This window comes from Populus nigra, chromosome 2 (genome assembly GCF_951802175.1).
Source record: "Populus nigra chromosome 2, ddPopNigr1.1, whole genome shotgun sequence".
Lineage (NCBI taxonomy): Eukaryota > Viridiplantae > Streptophyta > Magnoliopsida > Malpighiales > Salicaceae > Populus > Populus nigra.
This window is the reverse complement of record NC_084853.1, coordinates 43733639-43750433: the sequence shown is the minus strand read 5'-3', so window position 1 is coordinate 43750433 and position 16795 is coordinate 43733639. Positions and strand designations below refer to the sequence as shown.

The 16795-nt window shown below is 33.4% G+C and overlaps 2 protein-coding genes, 1 non-coding gene and 1 pseudogene across 3 annotated transcripts; 2 read left to right on the top strand and 2 right to left on the bottom strand.

The window, feature by feature from the left end:
* Positions 1-1003: 1003 nt before the first annotated feature.
* LOC133682151 (uncharacterized) lies at positions 1004-3405 on the top strand. Its single transcript, XM_062105415.1, has 2 exons — positions 1004-1252; positions 3069-3405. The coding sequence occupies exons 1-2, from the start codon at positions 1124-1126 to the stop codon at positions 3138-3140; spliced, it is 201 nt and encodes a 66-aa protein (XP_061961399.1). The 5' UTR covers positions 1004-1123; the 3' UTR covers positions 3141-3405.
* Positions 3406-5576: 2171 nt separating this feature from the next.
* On the top strand, positions 5577-8520 carry LOC133681489 (voltage-dependent chloride channel 1, chloroplastic-like). Its single transcript, XM_062104539.1, has 4 exons — positions 5577-6369; positions 6636-6803; positions 7105-7311; positions 8047-8520. Exons 1-4 carry the CDS (start codon positions 5671-5673, stop codon positions 8233-8235), a joined length of 1263 nt encoding a protein of 420 aa, XP_061960523.1. The 5' UTR covers positions 5577-5670; the 3' UTR covers positions 8236-8520.
* LOC133681490 (riboflavin biosynthesis protein PYRD, chloroplastic-like) lies at positions 8233-11336 on the bottom strand (annotated as a pseudogene).
* A 348-nt stretch (positions 11337-11684) lies between these two features.
* Positions 11685-11758, bottom strand: TRNAV-CAC (transfer RNA valine (anticodon CAC)). Its single transcript has one exon. It is a non-coding gene; the product is annotated as a tRNA-Val (tRNA).
* Between the last annotated feature and the right edge of the window lie 5037 nt (positions 11759-16795).

Genomic DNA, 16795 nt, shown 5'->3' with positions numbered 1-16795 from the left:
CGTGCTCAAGTTTTTGGTGCTGCATCTACAAAAATTTCATAGAGTGTATTTATTTTTGTGAAAGTTTTTATGGATGTTGTTTGGAAAATATAAGTTCAGAATACTTAATTTTATTTGTTGTTGATTTAATTTATTAAATATATATTTATTTAAAACCGTGATTAAAGAAGTTATTTATAAGAAGAAGAAAAAAATATACTCAAAAGTTATCATATCAGGACTTGCTTAAAAGTGTGGTTGCGGTTGTTTTTTAAAGTTTTTGTTACTTGAAAATACATCAAAACTATATTTTTTTTATTTTTTAAAAATTATTTTTGATATCAGTGCATCACAATGATTTGAAAACACTAAAAATTATTAATTTAAAATAAGGAAAAAAAATTTAAATTTTAAATTTTTTCAAAAACACTTTTAAAACACAAAAACAAACATGAACTAATCTTACATGAAAAAATTAGTATCCAATGTTTTTTATGAACTATGGTCCATCAATTTTACATTTTTTTTTTAAACTATGGTGCATTCAAAACGTAAAGTAACCACACAAAAAAAATACTGTAAATTGAATATAAAATATGGATTTGTTTACCCTAATTTTTCATCCAAAACTAGATGTTAACTTGGTATGCTAGCTTTTAGTTGTGATATAAAATAAAAGTCAAATTAAAATTTAATTAGGAGAATCTAATTTGATTTTTGAAAAAAATTTTATTTTAAACCACAATGTTTTATTTATTAAAAAAAATTAAAATAATATTATTTTAATTAATCTAGATAAACTGTCGAAATTGTAACCTAAATCAGGTCATCAGCGTGTCGGGTTTAATGCATGACACCCTTGTAAAAAAAAATGATTAACTAGCAAGCCGTCTTACTTCCCGAGTAGGAAAAAAAAGGCCCAATTGAAAAAACAAAACTGGGCTGGATTCTACTGTAATTGGGCCGATGTGAGCCTTCATGAAAACAACCTAGAAAGTTCAAGCGCAATGTTTTGCGCTCTCGTCTTGAAAAAAAAACAAAAACAAAACAAAATCCAGGCAGGCAGGTACCCTTTCATTTAATTTATGAACTTCTTTGTTCGGTAAGATAATCTAAAATCAAAGCAGCAAGTAGTAATATACTTATGATATACAAGGCGATGAATCCTCGAACAGACAAGATAGTGAGGAGGACAACAATGGTAGCCACTGCTGTTGCTTCTTATTTCCTCTTAACTGCTGACTATGGTCCTCAACCCAATGCTGTTGAACCCGTAAGTCTCTACTTTTTTTTATTCCTTTTCGTTATTGTTTTGTTTTTGTAGTTTCTTGATAAGAAATGTTCGATTCTTTCTTGATTTATCATCTGTAACCAAATGGTTGATAAGGGATCGAGGAGGGTTTATTTGGGGATTTAATTCGTGGGTTCTTTAGAGTTTTCAATATTGAAACTGTTCATGGAAATTTCTTCATGTTTCTATCACAAAATTGACGATTGTATTAAATCCTTAGTGTTTTTTTTCTTTACCTCCATCCTTAATTTTACATGCTATAAGAGCTAGAGTCTTAATTAAATTTTGCACACCTCCCCCACAGATATCATCCCAATTAAAATAATTATGGTAGGCTACAACGAGATATGTAGTCTTTCAATATTATGACTAGAGTCTTAATCCAAAATCTTACACACCTCCCCCACAGAGATATCCTAATTCAAAACAATTTAGTCTTTCTAAATATTGTCCGAGAGTGAATGTCGAGAACTCCCAACTTGCATATCATAGTTGAGAAAGTTTCTTTTCCAAATGGCTTGGTGAGGGCATCCGCAAGCATGTTTGATGAAGGGACATGTTTGGTTACAACTGAACCGTCTTGTACATTGTCGTGAATTAAATGACAATCCTTTCCAACACTCCCCCTCAAGTTGGTGTGTGGATATCTTCTATGCCCAACTTATTAAGTGGGTTGAAGAACTCAAGTACCAAAACCTAATATAGTCAAACATAGGCAGCAACAACAGCAGTCTAAATCCTGCAGCAACAACAGCAGTCTAAATCCTGCAGCAACAACTGGTTCTAACCAAAACTGGATAGCAATAATCCAGGGAGAAATTGCTGAAATAAGGCGGCAACAATAGCAGCCAAAAAAAAAACCATCAAAATGTGGCAACAATCTGCAGTAAAAAACTATAGCAAAATGCAGAGGCAATATCTGCAAGAAAACATAATGTGGTCCCTGCACCACTAGCTTTGATAGGTCCAAGGCATATAAACTTCACCTAGCTTTGATAGGTCCATGGCTCTTCATCAGGTTGGATAATAATCCCCATTGAGAGGTTTATAAACAAGCATCATCCCCAGATTGCTCAACAATTTATAAGAAGTTCTTGACAGTTTATAAGGAACCTTGGACATAAGACGCAACTCCTCAACTATGATAGTTTATTAGGAGTTCTCACTTTAAATTCACCTTGAAGTTTGGAGTTCTTGACAGTTTATAAGGAACCTTGGATACAAACTCCCAACTCCTAAAGAATACATTGCTTTCTTAACTGTTTATAAGGAACCTTGGACATTAGAATCTTTAGATAGAATATTGTGATTAGATAGAGAATTCCATAACATGTGTTCTTCAGGTGGGAAGTTGGGTGAAGATGAACGATGCTAATGCTGTAGATTCCATCTCTTTTAAGTTTCTCTCAATTAAGGTAGCAGGTTTAGCTGCCTTCTTAGTTTAGATTACCTTTTGCTGTAAGGGGGCATTTTGTTCTCTTCTCAGAATTCTTTTAGTACGGGTTTTAATTTCTGTCCACCTTCTATTCATTTTGTTTGTGAATGTAAGATTAGGAGTAAGAATTATGAGTCTTGTTGTGTAATATACTTTGTTTGTGGAAATGGCATTATGAGTATGAATTGTGAGTTTTGCACTGCTGTTTCTTTGTCTCGTGCTTGTGATAAGGTAGCAAACTTTTGCTCAAGGTAATTTTCATGTGATGTCAACTATCTGCGTGCCTTATTATAGTGTTTTATTTTCTTGAATGTTCTAAAATTTTTGGTGTTTTTTACTATTGATATCCTTCTGCAATGGCAGATCAAAAGGGCCATATTATCAGCACAAAGTTCTGTGAAAGAGTTCATCTTTGGATCAGGGAAAGAGCCCTGAGGTAGTCAAATGGAGAAGGTGAGCTCTAGCAGTGCTAAAGAGCATTAACAAGGATACAGGACACAATTTTGCATGGCACCATGATTGTTCTAGGCTAAGTTTCTTATGGCCATTGTCAAATAGAGGTATCATGAGACCAGGCTCCTTTTTAGCTTTGCTAGAAACTTCTTTATATCTGTACAGTTTTTGCCAAACGCAGTACTTAAGATGCTTTCTGTAGCCACATAATTTAAGTGGACGCTGATGTCCATCTTTTGCCTTTCCACTCTTTCTTAAGACACGCTATTCTCCCTTCTTGGTTTGTTCAAATTTAGATTTTGGAATATCATTGTGGCTGAACATGTATAGGTGGCCAAAAGTGTTTGGATGATCTTGAGGTTGGTCCTCATGGTCATCTGGTGACCAATTGTTTTTGAAATCGGATTTAAAGGCAGAAAAATAGAGCATATACTCGGCTGTTCAGTGTTCATGCCTGGGAACCACCACTCTGTGAGTGTGGCTTGATGGTGAACCTGGCTATCCATAAAATGGATGGTCAGTGATTATCAATACAGGATTGCTTTTTTTCGTTACCCCAGACTATTTCCCGGGAGGGACTGGAACCATAGTCTCTGGCTTGTGTTCTCGTTTTGTTCTTTCTCCTAACCAAAATGATGATGGCTCGTTGGTGGAGGGTTTTTTTTTTTATCCTCGTATTCTTCTTTTCTCTGGTACACTTTCGGAGTATATACTAGAAGAGAAACTGGCGAGAGCATAAAAGGTAGGAAATTAGATATTGTGGTATAAAACTTGAAAATCTGAAGATATAATTACTCTCTAACAAGCCAAGTCATTGATACTACCGCTGGTGTTACGAAAATTATGCAAAACTGGAAGGAATGCTGTTCATCTCTGATGCCAGGAAAACAAAACTGGAATGAATCCTTGCGACATTCTAATAATGCTCACCAAAGAAGACATCAAAATCTACAATCTTCACTGGTGAATGCAGAAAGTGTGCTCTGTAGGGGCCATATGAATGCCATAGGCTTTCTTGAATTTATCTTTTCCTACTTCCCCAAACTTTTAACTCTTTTTGGCAGTCACTTAATGGACTGAACAGGCTGGGTTGCTAGTGGAAAATGGTCCGAAAAATCCAATTCTCCCCAGATGAGAGGAAAAAAGTTCAGAGTGAGTTAAAACTGAAAGTTGCAACTTTCAATTTATCCTAACAGATGTAAAAAAAAAAAAAAAAACCCTTTGAGACTAATTTTTTTTTTTTTGCTTCGAAGATTATTTTGGGTTTTTCACTGTGTGTTCTGTTTTTATATTATTGTTTTTATTTAGTTAAATATCAAATTGACTTTTATACATGAAAAAACTATTTGAGGCTATTTTTTTATTTTTTGCTTTTAAGAATATTTTGATTATGTGTTTTATTTTTTTTATCTAGTCAAATATCAAATTGACCCTCATTTGACATGATAATTATATAAAAAAATCATTATGAAAATAAAAAATTACCCTTTAACTTCAGTTTAAATGTTCCAGTGATATTTTAATTGTTTAACTGTACAATTAAAATGAAAAGAGATTTTTTTGTTTGTGATTAATTTGCTAATGATTAATGTTTCTTAGGAAAATATTTTAATGTCATCAACAGATAATGTTAATTTTTTTAATACAAGGGTTAAAACCATAAAAACATTATTCCAATAGAAAAATGTTTTTAAAAATACCTTTTATTTTAGCTTTTGTTCATAAAGAAGTGGGAATTATATAATAGGAAGAAGAAAAAAAAACACCTAATTTACCATATTGCTGATGCTTCAACACAATTCGGCCCCGAGGAAAAACAAAACCATGCATGCCATGTCACGAGCATTACCTGTGCATCATGCAAGCAGACGGCTTCATCGTATGATAAATGGCAAAGTTATAAATATTTTTATTTTTTATAATTTTCAAAAAATATTATCTGTCTAAAATAAAAAAAAAATATTTTTCTAGAAATCAAGCTAAATTTTTCTTTGATTGAAATACATTTTTTATTGACCGAAAAGTATTTTTTATTTACCAATTTTTCTAATAACAAACTAACAAAAAAAAATTAAAAAATTGATATTTTAAAAGTTATTTTTAAAAAAAAAAACACAGCTTTATTTCTGACATTTGTGGGCATTGGAGAAGAAAAATAAAGATAAAATATATTTAAAAAAAAACGAAAGAAAAAAAGTCGTTTTTTTAGTTATTTAGTAGTAAAGGGCAAAATTGAAACTTCTTCAAAGGTAGGGAGTAGTTTGGAAAATTTAAAACTGTTGGAATAGAAGTGGAATATTGTTAGATCTATAGGGGTAAAACGAAGTTTACCCTTTAAGTTTTTAACCAATTAGAAATTTGAACAGGTGTAAAATCCTCCTTCACAAACAACCGTTCCAACTACCCATCCTCTTCTGCCTTTTAACTACACCCTTCATGCTCTCACTTAGAAGTCCACTGAACATGTCCAGCTCTCCTCTTTTCCTCTCCCATCAAACCCTAACCCTCACCAATGTCACAACCCTCAAACCCTCTCAAACCTCCACTCACCAACATCTCACTTTCTTCCAGATTTACCCCCAAAACTCCCCTCAAACTACCCCTAACTACCTTCCCCTCCAAACCCCTAAAGGCCAGCACTCCTGCCTTCAAGACCCTTTCCTTTAACTCCCAAACCCCACCAAAAAAACCCTCTAAAGCTATAACCATAATCTCTCTTCTACGAGCTATCCCTGACTGGGCTGATAGAGTAAAAGAGAGAGGAATGCAAAAAAAGAGATCTTTGTACAACCATGAAAAATGGGTTGAACATCGAAGTTCTTTTCGCCACGTAAGGCATTTACTTTCAAGTTTATCTTCGCGGGTGGTTTTGTCATTGGTCCCTCCAGTTATTGCCTTTACTTCGGTTGCTGTGGTTGTAGCAAGTTATAATTCTGCTGTGGAAATGCATTTCTTGCCAGGTTTTTTCCCTGTTTTAAGAACCTCTTCACTGCCTTATCAGTTGACAGCTCCTGCATTAGCACTGTTGTTGGTGTTTAGGACTGAAGCATCTTATTCGAGGTTTGAAGATGGGAAGACGGCCTGGACTAAGGTGATTTCTGGGACTAATGATTTTGCTAGGCAGGTTATTTCTGGGGTTGATGGTTCCAGTAATTCTGCCCTTAAAAGTGAGCTCTTGCGGTATATTATGGCATTCCCCATAGCACTTAAGGTCAGTTTCTTACCTTGGTACACCCCCGCGTCTTAATGGATGAATGAAAAGTTGAAGCAATCTAATCTTGAGGAGGTCTATGATTATGATTTAATGTTTAGGCTTATTCACTTTAGTTACATTATACAGGTTAGAATTTCAAATAATCGCTAAAGGGAAGCTTTCTCATGATGTTCACAATATTTTATTTGAATAAAGTTGGTGAAATGGTGTAATTTGTTTCTGAAATTCAAAACAGTTCGATCATAACATATTGTTATTTGCAGTGCCATGTTACTTGCGGTTCAAATATTGGCCAAGACCTCCAAAATCTGCTAGAAGCAGGTGATCTAGCAATAGTTCTCAAATCTCGGCATCGGCCTCGCTGCATTATTGAGTTCATTTCTCAATGCCTTCAATTGCTGAACTTAGATGAATCAATGAGAAATTTACTGGTACTTGTCCTCTTTGATAAATTGATTACTTGATTTTTATTTTTTACTTTTTAATCTGTCTGGAGGAATTTCCACAAGTTGTCCTATAGCTATCTCTGTTATATTTGAAGTTTTCTTTTCTTTATTGCCACATGATATAATACAGTTGGTTAAATTTGAAATGGGAAAATTGCTGAAAATTAATCAGGTCTAAACTGGTTTCTTTATTTTCCAAAATTTGTATCCCCCAAGCTTTTACTCAATTTCCCATCATAATTACCAATACCATTCTTCAATCAGTTGTATCTTCATAATGGTGCAGGAGTCCAAAATTTCTTGTTTCCATGAAGGAATTGGTGTATGTGAACAACTCATGGGCATCCCCATTCCACTCTCATACACTCGCCTAACATCAAGATTTCTGGTCCTCTGGCATTTGACTCTTCCTATTATACTTTGGGATGATTGCCACTGGATTGTAGTCCCTTCCACTTTTATCAGTGCTGCTTCCTTGTTCTGCATAGAAGAAGTATGCTTCTCTTTCTTTATTATGAATTTTATATGTGATTCTTGCTGTATTATGCATCTAACTAGTAGGCACTAAACAATGGACTAGTTGCCACCCACAAAACCTACACAAAGCCTTTTCCCTTCAAGTTTGAAAGGAATACCGCTTGACTTAAAAACTTAAAATGTTTTCACACACTAGTTACCTTCCACGGCTCTTGCATTTTGATGATTTATGAGTCAATTATTGGAACATACGTTATTTCTAGATCAAATTTTCTTCCGTTTTCAATGGGAAGCGAAAACATGCCTTTCTTAACATGCAAGATGATGGTGGTTTTTGGTATAGAGGAGTGGAGTTACCACAATGAAGATGAGGGATCATGTCAATATTATTACATATGAACAACAAACAACAATGAAGTGGTGTCCAACATATGGTTAAAAAGTTTGTATGTGCCAAAATAGACTCTCGAGTCCTAAGCTTTTTTGACTGTTTTAGTTGAACAAAGGGGGAGTGAAGTTCTCCCACCTGCTTTCCTCTTTTTTTATTAGCAATTAGTTGCATGTCTTTGTGATTGTGTGCATTGCACATGTTTCATATTCGATTATGTGTGCTCAATAGTTCCTAACACATTGTTGGAGAGATGTCAAATAACCTGCTTTTTCCAACTTGTGCAAATTTCAACAGCTTTAGATCATTTTCTGTTTATTCCTTATTTTATAAGTTTGTAACTTAGAGTCATCATTTACACAGGTTGGTGTTCTTATTGAGGAGCCATTTCCAATGTTAGCCCTTGATGAGCTATGCAATGTAGTTCAGAGCAACATTTGGGAAGCAATTGCAACTGAAAAGGAGATTCAAGCTCGCCTTGTTGCAAAAAGAAAGAGCCATTCCTGTGAGCACTCAACAAACGGTTGGCCAACTCCTAAGCAGATGGAATAGAGTAAAGAATATTCTCAAATTTGATCCAGGAACAAGACAGTGAACTTCCAAGATCTTACAGAGCTTGCCGCTTCCCCTTGTTATGTAAATCTCGTATCATAATTGAGCTCCAGCAGTAAAATATACACTTAGGATGCATTTCCCCCCACAAGGAATCTCATAGCAAGTATATGTTTCAGTATATAGATCAATGTTGCAGTAAATACGCCTGTTGTATATTCAATAACCGTTTGTAGTTTCTTCCAAATGATTTGGCTTGAAAGAAACTAACTGGAATTACCAATAGCACTTCCATCAGTGGCAGTTGTGACCCAGAAAGCATCAAATAGAGGCACCTAGTTGTTGACCGCCCACAGATGGTTCCTGGGAATCTGTTTTCTAGAGAACTGAGATGTAAACGTGGAAATAAGTGGTATCGTTTCAGAACGTACAGGGTTCAGTATCCTGTTCATGCTTGCTCTATCGTCTTTCATCTTTTACCCCTCGATTACCTCTCGATGCTATATTCACCAGGTTCCCTTGTTGAAGAGATCTTTCAAGTACCTTTTCAGTTTTAGATAAATGATTAAATAACGTTTGAATTTGATTGTGTGGCGATCACATTTTCTTCTGGAAATGTCGTTCTTTATTGTCAATTTGAAATGCAGCTTCAAGGATAACAGTAGCTTCGCTCGCACAAAGATGTGGAAGATCAAACTGTCAGTTCAGGGGCATGCCATTTGTTTGTGATAGAATGAAAAATGGAGGTGCAATGAGATTCGATTACTTTCCCAGGCCAAAAATTGGCGAGGTTGCGTTGTTGGGATAGATCAATCGCCAAAATTTATGCGGTTGCCCTCTTGGGATAGATCAGTAGCCAAAGCGCTGCTCAAAACAAATAGTGCCTCCATATCAGTTCCCAAATCTTATAGCACTATAGATAACACTCCAGTACAATGCTCTGACCTGAGATCTTGGGCTGTAAGTTATTGACTTTCAGTCTTCGCCCAAAGCTTTTCAATGCCGTAAGAGAATTCTCACCACTGCTTTCATCCCACAAAGGCAATACTTCCACTAAATTTTTTTGTAATAAATTCTGCTCAGTACCGTCATTTAGGAGCGCTTCAAGCTCAACAAAACTTCCTCTCAAATCCACCAAAACGCTGCACAGTCCCCGGCTTTTACAATATTCCAAAATCTTATTCTTATCTGATCCAAAACCACAGTTTCAATTCCCTTTCTAGCAGTTTCTGGTTCTTCAGTTGCCTCTTTGTCTGTAAATATTATAACTCTAGAAGCTGCATTTTCGGTGAGTATGAATTTGGATTGGAGAACTAGGGCCTCCTGCCATTAGAATCCAAAGGGGTTGATTGGCACCAGGTTCTTGTGATGTAGGAAATGGGGAATTGGCAGTCAACGAGGCAGAAAGTATAACTGCATCATATTCTTGTAACAATTGAGAGTAGTATCCACCGGAGTTAGTGACTCCTTCCCCAAGTTGATTTAAAAGTTGACCATTGGCTGAGAGGGAGTATCTGCGGGTTAAAGGGAGGCCTTAAGTCAGATCACTCTGACAATTGCATTGCCCAAAACTAAGGTACTAAGAAACTGGATCATTGGGGAAGGAAAAGGAGGCTAAATATGAACTATCCAAGCAAAACCAATTCAAAAAGCTCAATAAACATGTCCAATGATTGATTTGCTTTCTGCTTTGAAATTATAGACTGAAGTAAGTATTACCTAAGCGTAACAAAGGGCTTCCCTGTCAACATTTTATGGATGAAGGCCTCAATGAGCCTCTTGCACAATTCTTTTTCTACACCAACAACTACATCAATTCCTGAATCTCTCAATCTTTGCACACCTCTTGAAGCCACAATTGGGTTTGGATCAATCATCCCAATAACAAACTCCTTCAATTTGGCTTTTACCATGGCTTCACTGCATGGTGGAGTTCTCCCATAGTGATTACATGGTTCCAAGCTCCCATAAGCTGTTGCATTCTCAGCCACATCCCCGGCATCTCTGAGGGCAAAGACCTGAAATCAAATTATTTGCAAGTAGTTTGTTAAACAAACACGCCAAGTTGAACAGCACAGCACGAGAATAAGATAAAAGCATGCTAGTTGCTTGATCTAACAACCCAAAAATAGAATGCACTTTAAGACATCTTGTAGTGAAATTTCAGAAGTGTGTTTCTTTTACTTTTGAATTATAAATATCTGCTTCAAGAGAGCGAAACATATTTCAAACTAGAAGGCATCAATATCCACTTAACAAACAAAAGAGGTGAGTCGTAAGGAACATTTGGCACCATTCCAAGATTGGGAAAAAAAAGGGTCAAATTTTGAGGCACAAGTTCATCATTTCTTCCCAGAAGCAATACACAACTCCAGAGATTTAAAAACAGAATTGAAGCTAGAGTACCAAACTTTAAACTCCACCCCAGGCAAAAATTAACAATACAATAAACTCAACTAATCCTAATTCACCAATTTGGCTCGAAAGGCTAACCAGTTCCTTCAATTTTCTTAAACAAATCCAATCTTTTTCTTTAAGTTACAAGATAAAGCATTAACAAGACTCAAACTTCAATATGAAAAGTTAAATTTCCCTTGCAATGGGAAATCCTTGTAAAGAGGAAAAGAGGAAAAAAGAAAAGTGGGTTTCGTTACCTCAGCATGAGGCTGGCCAGCTTTAACAATAACACAACCCACCATAGGATTAGGACTAGTACATCCAATTGCCTTCCTTGCTAACTCCACGCCTCCTCATATAAAACCCATCATCTTTATCACCACTGTCACCTTCTTTCGCTCCACAACTGATCATAACCACGCCTCCATGTTTTCCAGAACCAATTTGTGATTTGGAAATCCTTTTGACTGAACTGAAAAAACCCAGATTTTGGATTGACTCTGAAAGCAAGATTCGAGGAGGGGTACTGTAGTGGTGGCAAAGAAGGGAGAATATGAGGAGAACGTGAGAAATTGAGTGGTGTGAGAATATTGAATGGGAGTGTCAGTTTCTGAGCCTGCATTTTTGGACAGAAATCTAGGACTCGGAGAGTGCATGCATGGAAGCAGGTTTTTGTTTTCATGGGTGAGCCCTGCTACTCTCTGAAAAAACGACATGGTGGACAGCGTAGTATGTGACTGTTTTGTTCTTTTCAGAATATATTTTTAAAACAATTATATTAAAATAATATATATATATATATATATATATATATATTAAATTTCTTAAATTTAATTTTAGCATTATCTTGATCTTAAACTAAAATATTTAAAAATACAGTACTACCATTATACCAAACACCCCCTAACACTAGCCGTCCAAGACAGTTTTATTTGATAAGTCGTTATTGAGGGGGTTGGTGAGAAGAAAAGCTTGACAAGTCGTTTAGTGAAGGGCTGGTGAGTAAAAAAGATGTCGGAGACCAGGTTCGAGCTCTAGATAAGAGAAAAAGATGTCTGAGCCCGGGTTCGAACCGGGGACCTCTAGTGTGTGAGACTAGCGTGATAACCAACTACACCACCCAGACAATTTGATGGGTGATTTGTAAGAATTTTAAAATTATATACAACTAAATATATCCGGGGACCTCTATGTTACACGGCCTCGGCCATCTGTCCATAGACAATAATTTTCAAACACACCCCGGCATCTGATCAAGGATCTGAGGCACCGATTCAACTGCCTGATTGATGGTAGAATTAACATGTCGTAAATAAATAATATACTTTAATAACTAATAATTGATGGATTTTTATGATTGATCAAATTTTGGAGAAATAATATTTTAAAAAAAAATCATTTCCATTAATTTTAACCCATTTGTGCATAGTTTTTTCCATAGAGATTAATCAGATCCATATGTGATATGCTTAGAAATCCTAAGTTGTTTCCGGTTCATATTTAAAATTATAATATAGGGAATGTTATGAAGCAATTAGAATCAACTAATAAATCAAATAAGATCTTAGAGGAAACTAAAAAGAAAAACAAATATTTTATTATTATAATTTGATTTGATTTATTATCATATTTTATTCACTATATTGTAATAGTTCCACGCAAATCAAATAATACAATTATTTTTTTATTTTAATTTTTTACATATCATATTTGATGATCCTATTTATTTTATGTTTTAAAAATATTTTTAAAAAAATTTAATTTTTTTATTTCTAGCCCCGTTTCCTTCTCTGCATGCATGTATACCTAAATGCGGGGAGGATTGTTGTATGGGTGAAAATATTTATGCATTGGGCTTCTGCATTCTGCTCTTTTGTCTCCCTTTTGGGCTCACTTTGTTTCGGCCGTGGCCCAGATAGATTATATATATATATATATAAACCCAGCACCATCAGTACTGTTTTTTAGGAAATAATTTCAAATCATGAAATGTTGGTTGTATTGTATTTAATAGAGTAATAAAAATCGATAAAACACGAATTGTATAACAACACGTCATTTAATAAAGAATTTTAATAAAAAAAATGTATCTATCATTATCTATAATCGTTAACAGGAGGTCTGTGCATGCAACTGGAGACTGAGCAATGAATACACAATCAGAAGGTTGAATATTTTCAAACAGTATCTGATCGATGCAATCCCAGATTATGTATTGATCTGACATGGAAAGCTATTTCATATTTATAGGAGCTGGAGGTGTAATTGCTTGTGAAATTTGATTCTTTCCTTCTATAATAGATTGGTCTGCGCACAATCAAGAAGATTAAGGAAGAAAACATATTCTGTGACACTGACAATATCTACAAGAATCTGAAAATCTTAATAATGTAATCTTCAAGAATAATTGCAGACGTTGTCACAGTCCTACATAAACCCAACTCTGCAACCATGCTCTATCACTAGAAGGGATTTGTTTTTTTTTAAGAAAAAAGTATACAGGAGTCGGCTCTGATTTGGATCCAGGACAGTTCATGTTCAGAAGGAAGAAGGCAACATTCAAGATTGTTGTTCATGGCATTTCAGAAGAAAATCCTCATACAGTCAACCTTCCACACAAGGTAAGAACTAGAGCTAGGCAAGCAAACACTGGTTTTTTCACTCACATCCCTCGACACACGCCTAAACATTTCCGGCTACTACTTGCTCGCTTCCCTCGATCGATTCTATGTTTTCAAAAGCAAAGGAGTCCTACTATTTTTTATTCTTAGAGTTATTTATGCCAAATGCTCGTTCATATCTGGACTAAGCTGGCTAACCATTTACTTTCTAGGCTCTTTGCCAGAAATTGCAAGGAGATGCAAACCGGCGTGAGGGGGAGAGACTAGACATGCATCGAAAGGCCTCGCTGGTATGGAGAGTTTTATTTGATAATGAAAAATAACTTTTTTTATTTGCACAATTCTTCGTTGGATTTGGTTTTATAAAGCATGTAATGAGCACTCTTAAGGTTAAATTAAATTAATTAAAGATTAATAAAAAATTGTTCTTAAAAAATATTTGGTTAGCAAAAGTTTTAAATTTAAAATATTTTTGTGACTTGTGAGCTCATGAGTTTCGGCTTGGTTTGGTTAATGAAAAATTCTGTATTATTAAATTCTTATTTGATTAATAATTTTTAGTTCATTAATATATATATATATATGTGTGTGTGTGTAAAATCAATACTTTATTATGATGTGATAAAAATGAATGTATTTATTAATGATCATTCATTGTAATTAATAAATATTCATGAATCTATCAGCTAGTTTTTCTGAAGTCAACAATCTTGAGCAGTGATGGATTGATATTTATACAACAAGACATTTGTGTGTGACAAGAAGAGGATGTCTCCGCTTCTAAACAAGTGGAAGGTGAAAACTTATACATGAAAAACTCATCAACCTTCAAGGTATTAAGAGTGAGCAAGGTCATTCTGAAAATGACTTCTAAAAAGCTTCTCACCCTTAACAATATACTTCATATTACTGAAATTAGAAAAAACTCATCGTGTAACTCATTTTTGAGCAAAAATGATTTTATAATAGTCTTTAAGAGACAATTTTTTTCTCTTTAAAAATGATATGTATGTAGAAAAAGGTATCTTAGTGATGATCTCTCTACAATGAATGCAATAAGCATTGTAATCAATTATGAGAGCATTAATAAGATTGTCTTTTCTTCTTATTTGTTTGAGTCTTGTGACGTGCTACATAACATGTTAGGTCATGTAAATTATAATTATATATAAATGTTAATTGTTCTTGAATTATTATCAAGCATGATTTTTGAGAAAAATTATAAGTTTGAGATTTGTGTGTAATCAAAACTCATGAGATATTCTTTTTAAATAATTAAAATAAGTAATGAAACTCTCGACTTAATTTACACGAATATCATTAATTTAAAGCTTGTGCAGACTAGAGGTGGAAAAAAAAACATTATATTATTTTTATAAATGATGAATATTTGTTTAGAAGCAAAAATGAGATTTTTGAAATATTTAAACATTGTAAGAATAAAGTTAAAAATCAACTTAACAATAAAATAAATGTAATAAGAAGTGATAATGGTAAAGAAAACAAAGTATTTTTTAGTTAATTTTGTTTATAAAATGGTATTATTAATCAAACTACTACTACTTTATTCACTTCAATAAAATGATATTTCACTCTAATAAAATTACATTGCGGAATGTAATCACTAAACATTAAAAAATATGATAATGTCATATTGGTATAAGATTAATATATCAAAAGCATCCATTTGTCTTAGTTTTTTTTATGCTTCTCAACATGTTTTTTTATTTAAAAAATAAATTGGAAAACTGAAACAAATGAACATATAACATTGATGGATCAACCAAATATATATATACACACACACGCGCTTAAAAAATCCATGTTCAAAAGAGTCAAAAACAAGATAATGATTCAATATATTCAGGCTTGATAAAATGTCAAGCTCATGTGACATGGGCTTGACTCGCTTGAAGGACCAATATCATTAGGTTCAGTTATGAACTGAACTCAAGTACATGTGAGTTTAGTAAGTTAGTAATGTGAGTCTAGTGAGTTAGTAGACTCATCATCCTGAATTTGAAATTATTTCAGGTCTAAATGCATATAAAACTGATAATTTTTGTAGACGTTATATCAAGTCATGATAATTTATTTGTTTATTTTTATGTCTTTTAACATACAGTGTTTAAAGTAAAAAATGATCATCTCCCTACATCTCTAGAAGTATAAAAGTCTCGTAATGGTCTGTCATATTTCCATCAACATTAATATCATGTAAGAAATATATATCCCTTAGTAATATTGTGTATATGATATTTATCTCTTGTTAATACTATCATAAAAAATGACATTACAACCCCTTTATCCAAGCAACATTACAAAGTTCAGAAGTTATATATATTTTTTAAACCACTTAGACAAAGGGTTTATATTTTTTTTTCTATTCTCTAAGTATTTATACTCTTATTTTCAGAGCATTTATCATACACAAATAAGAACAAACACTATTATTCTTTTATAAGGTTTGTAAAATTCATTTATTGCAATCCTTTGTTGAAAATTATTGACTTCATAATTAGAAAGTTTTTAAATCTCATAAAAAATAATTAATTTGCAGCATTAGGTATTCTATCACTAATCATCAATTTCATGAACTTTGAAGAAGAGAATATTAACATAAATAAGTGATTATTCTTTATCCAAACATTCAAAAACCTTCATTCCCGATCATATTAATTTTTTAAACATCATCAAATATAATATAATATAATAATTTGAAAAATACATTTTTGAAGTGTCAAACAATTTGTAAAATTCATCATTATTTATTAATATGGGATCAATATCACTTTTTACTGGAAACTCTCATCCTGATTTCCAATGATTATTTCCTTTATCTTATTTGATCATATGTTTTATTTTCTTAAACAGTGAAGCTTGAAAAGATACTTCATTGGGGGCAATCATAGCAATTAAACCCGATCGAAATCAAGTTGAGTGGATTAATTTAATTTTTTAAAAATTTAGAATGATAATTTTTTAATATATTTTTTAAAATATCAATAGATTTTTTATAAGGTTTAACTAAATCAAAATGAGTCAATTTTAGAATGAAAAATTTTCTAAAGTTAGTCAAGGACTTGGATAAGTTAGCCGAATCTTGAGCTAATCTATAAAACTAGTTTAATAAAAATACTTGTAGTCGCATACACAAGTCATCTATAAAATTACTAAAACTCGTACTAGCAAGAAATATCAAGCCAATTATCTAGGTGGTGGCCCAGCAGTAAAAATTTAGAACTAAGAGGTTTGCTTCTTCTGTGGTTTCAGGTTCGAACCCTGTGGTTGTTCATATGATAGCCACTGAAGGTTTACATGGTTGTTAACTTTAGGACCGTAAAATTAGTTGAGGTGCACGCAAGCTAGCTCGAACACCCACGTTAAACTAAAAAAAAAAAACACCAAGCCAATTGATTTTAAGCGTTTGCATCGAGTTTAAATAAATTATTTTTTTGTTTAAAAATAATTTTTTATTTATATTTATGAATAATTTTAATATAATAATATTAAAAATATTATTTTAATATATTTCTTAATAA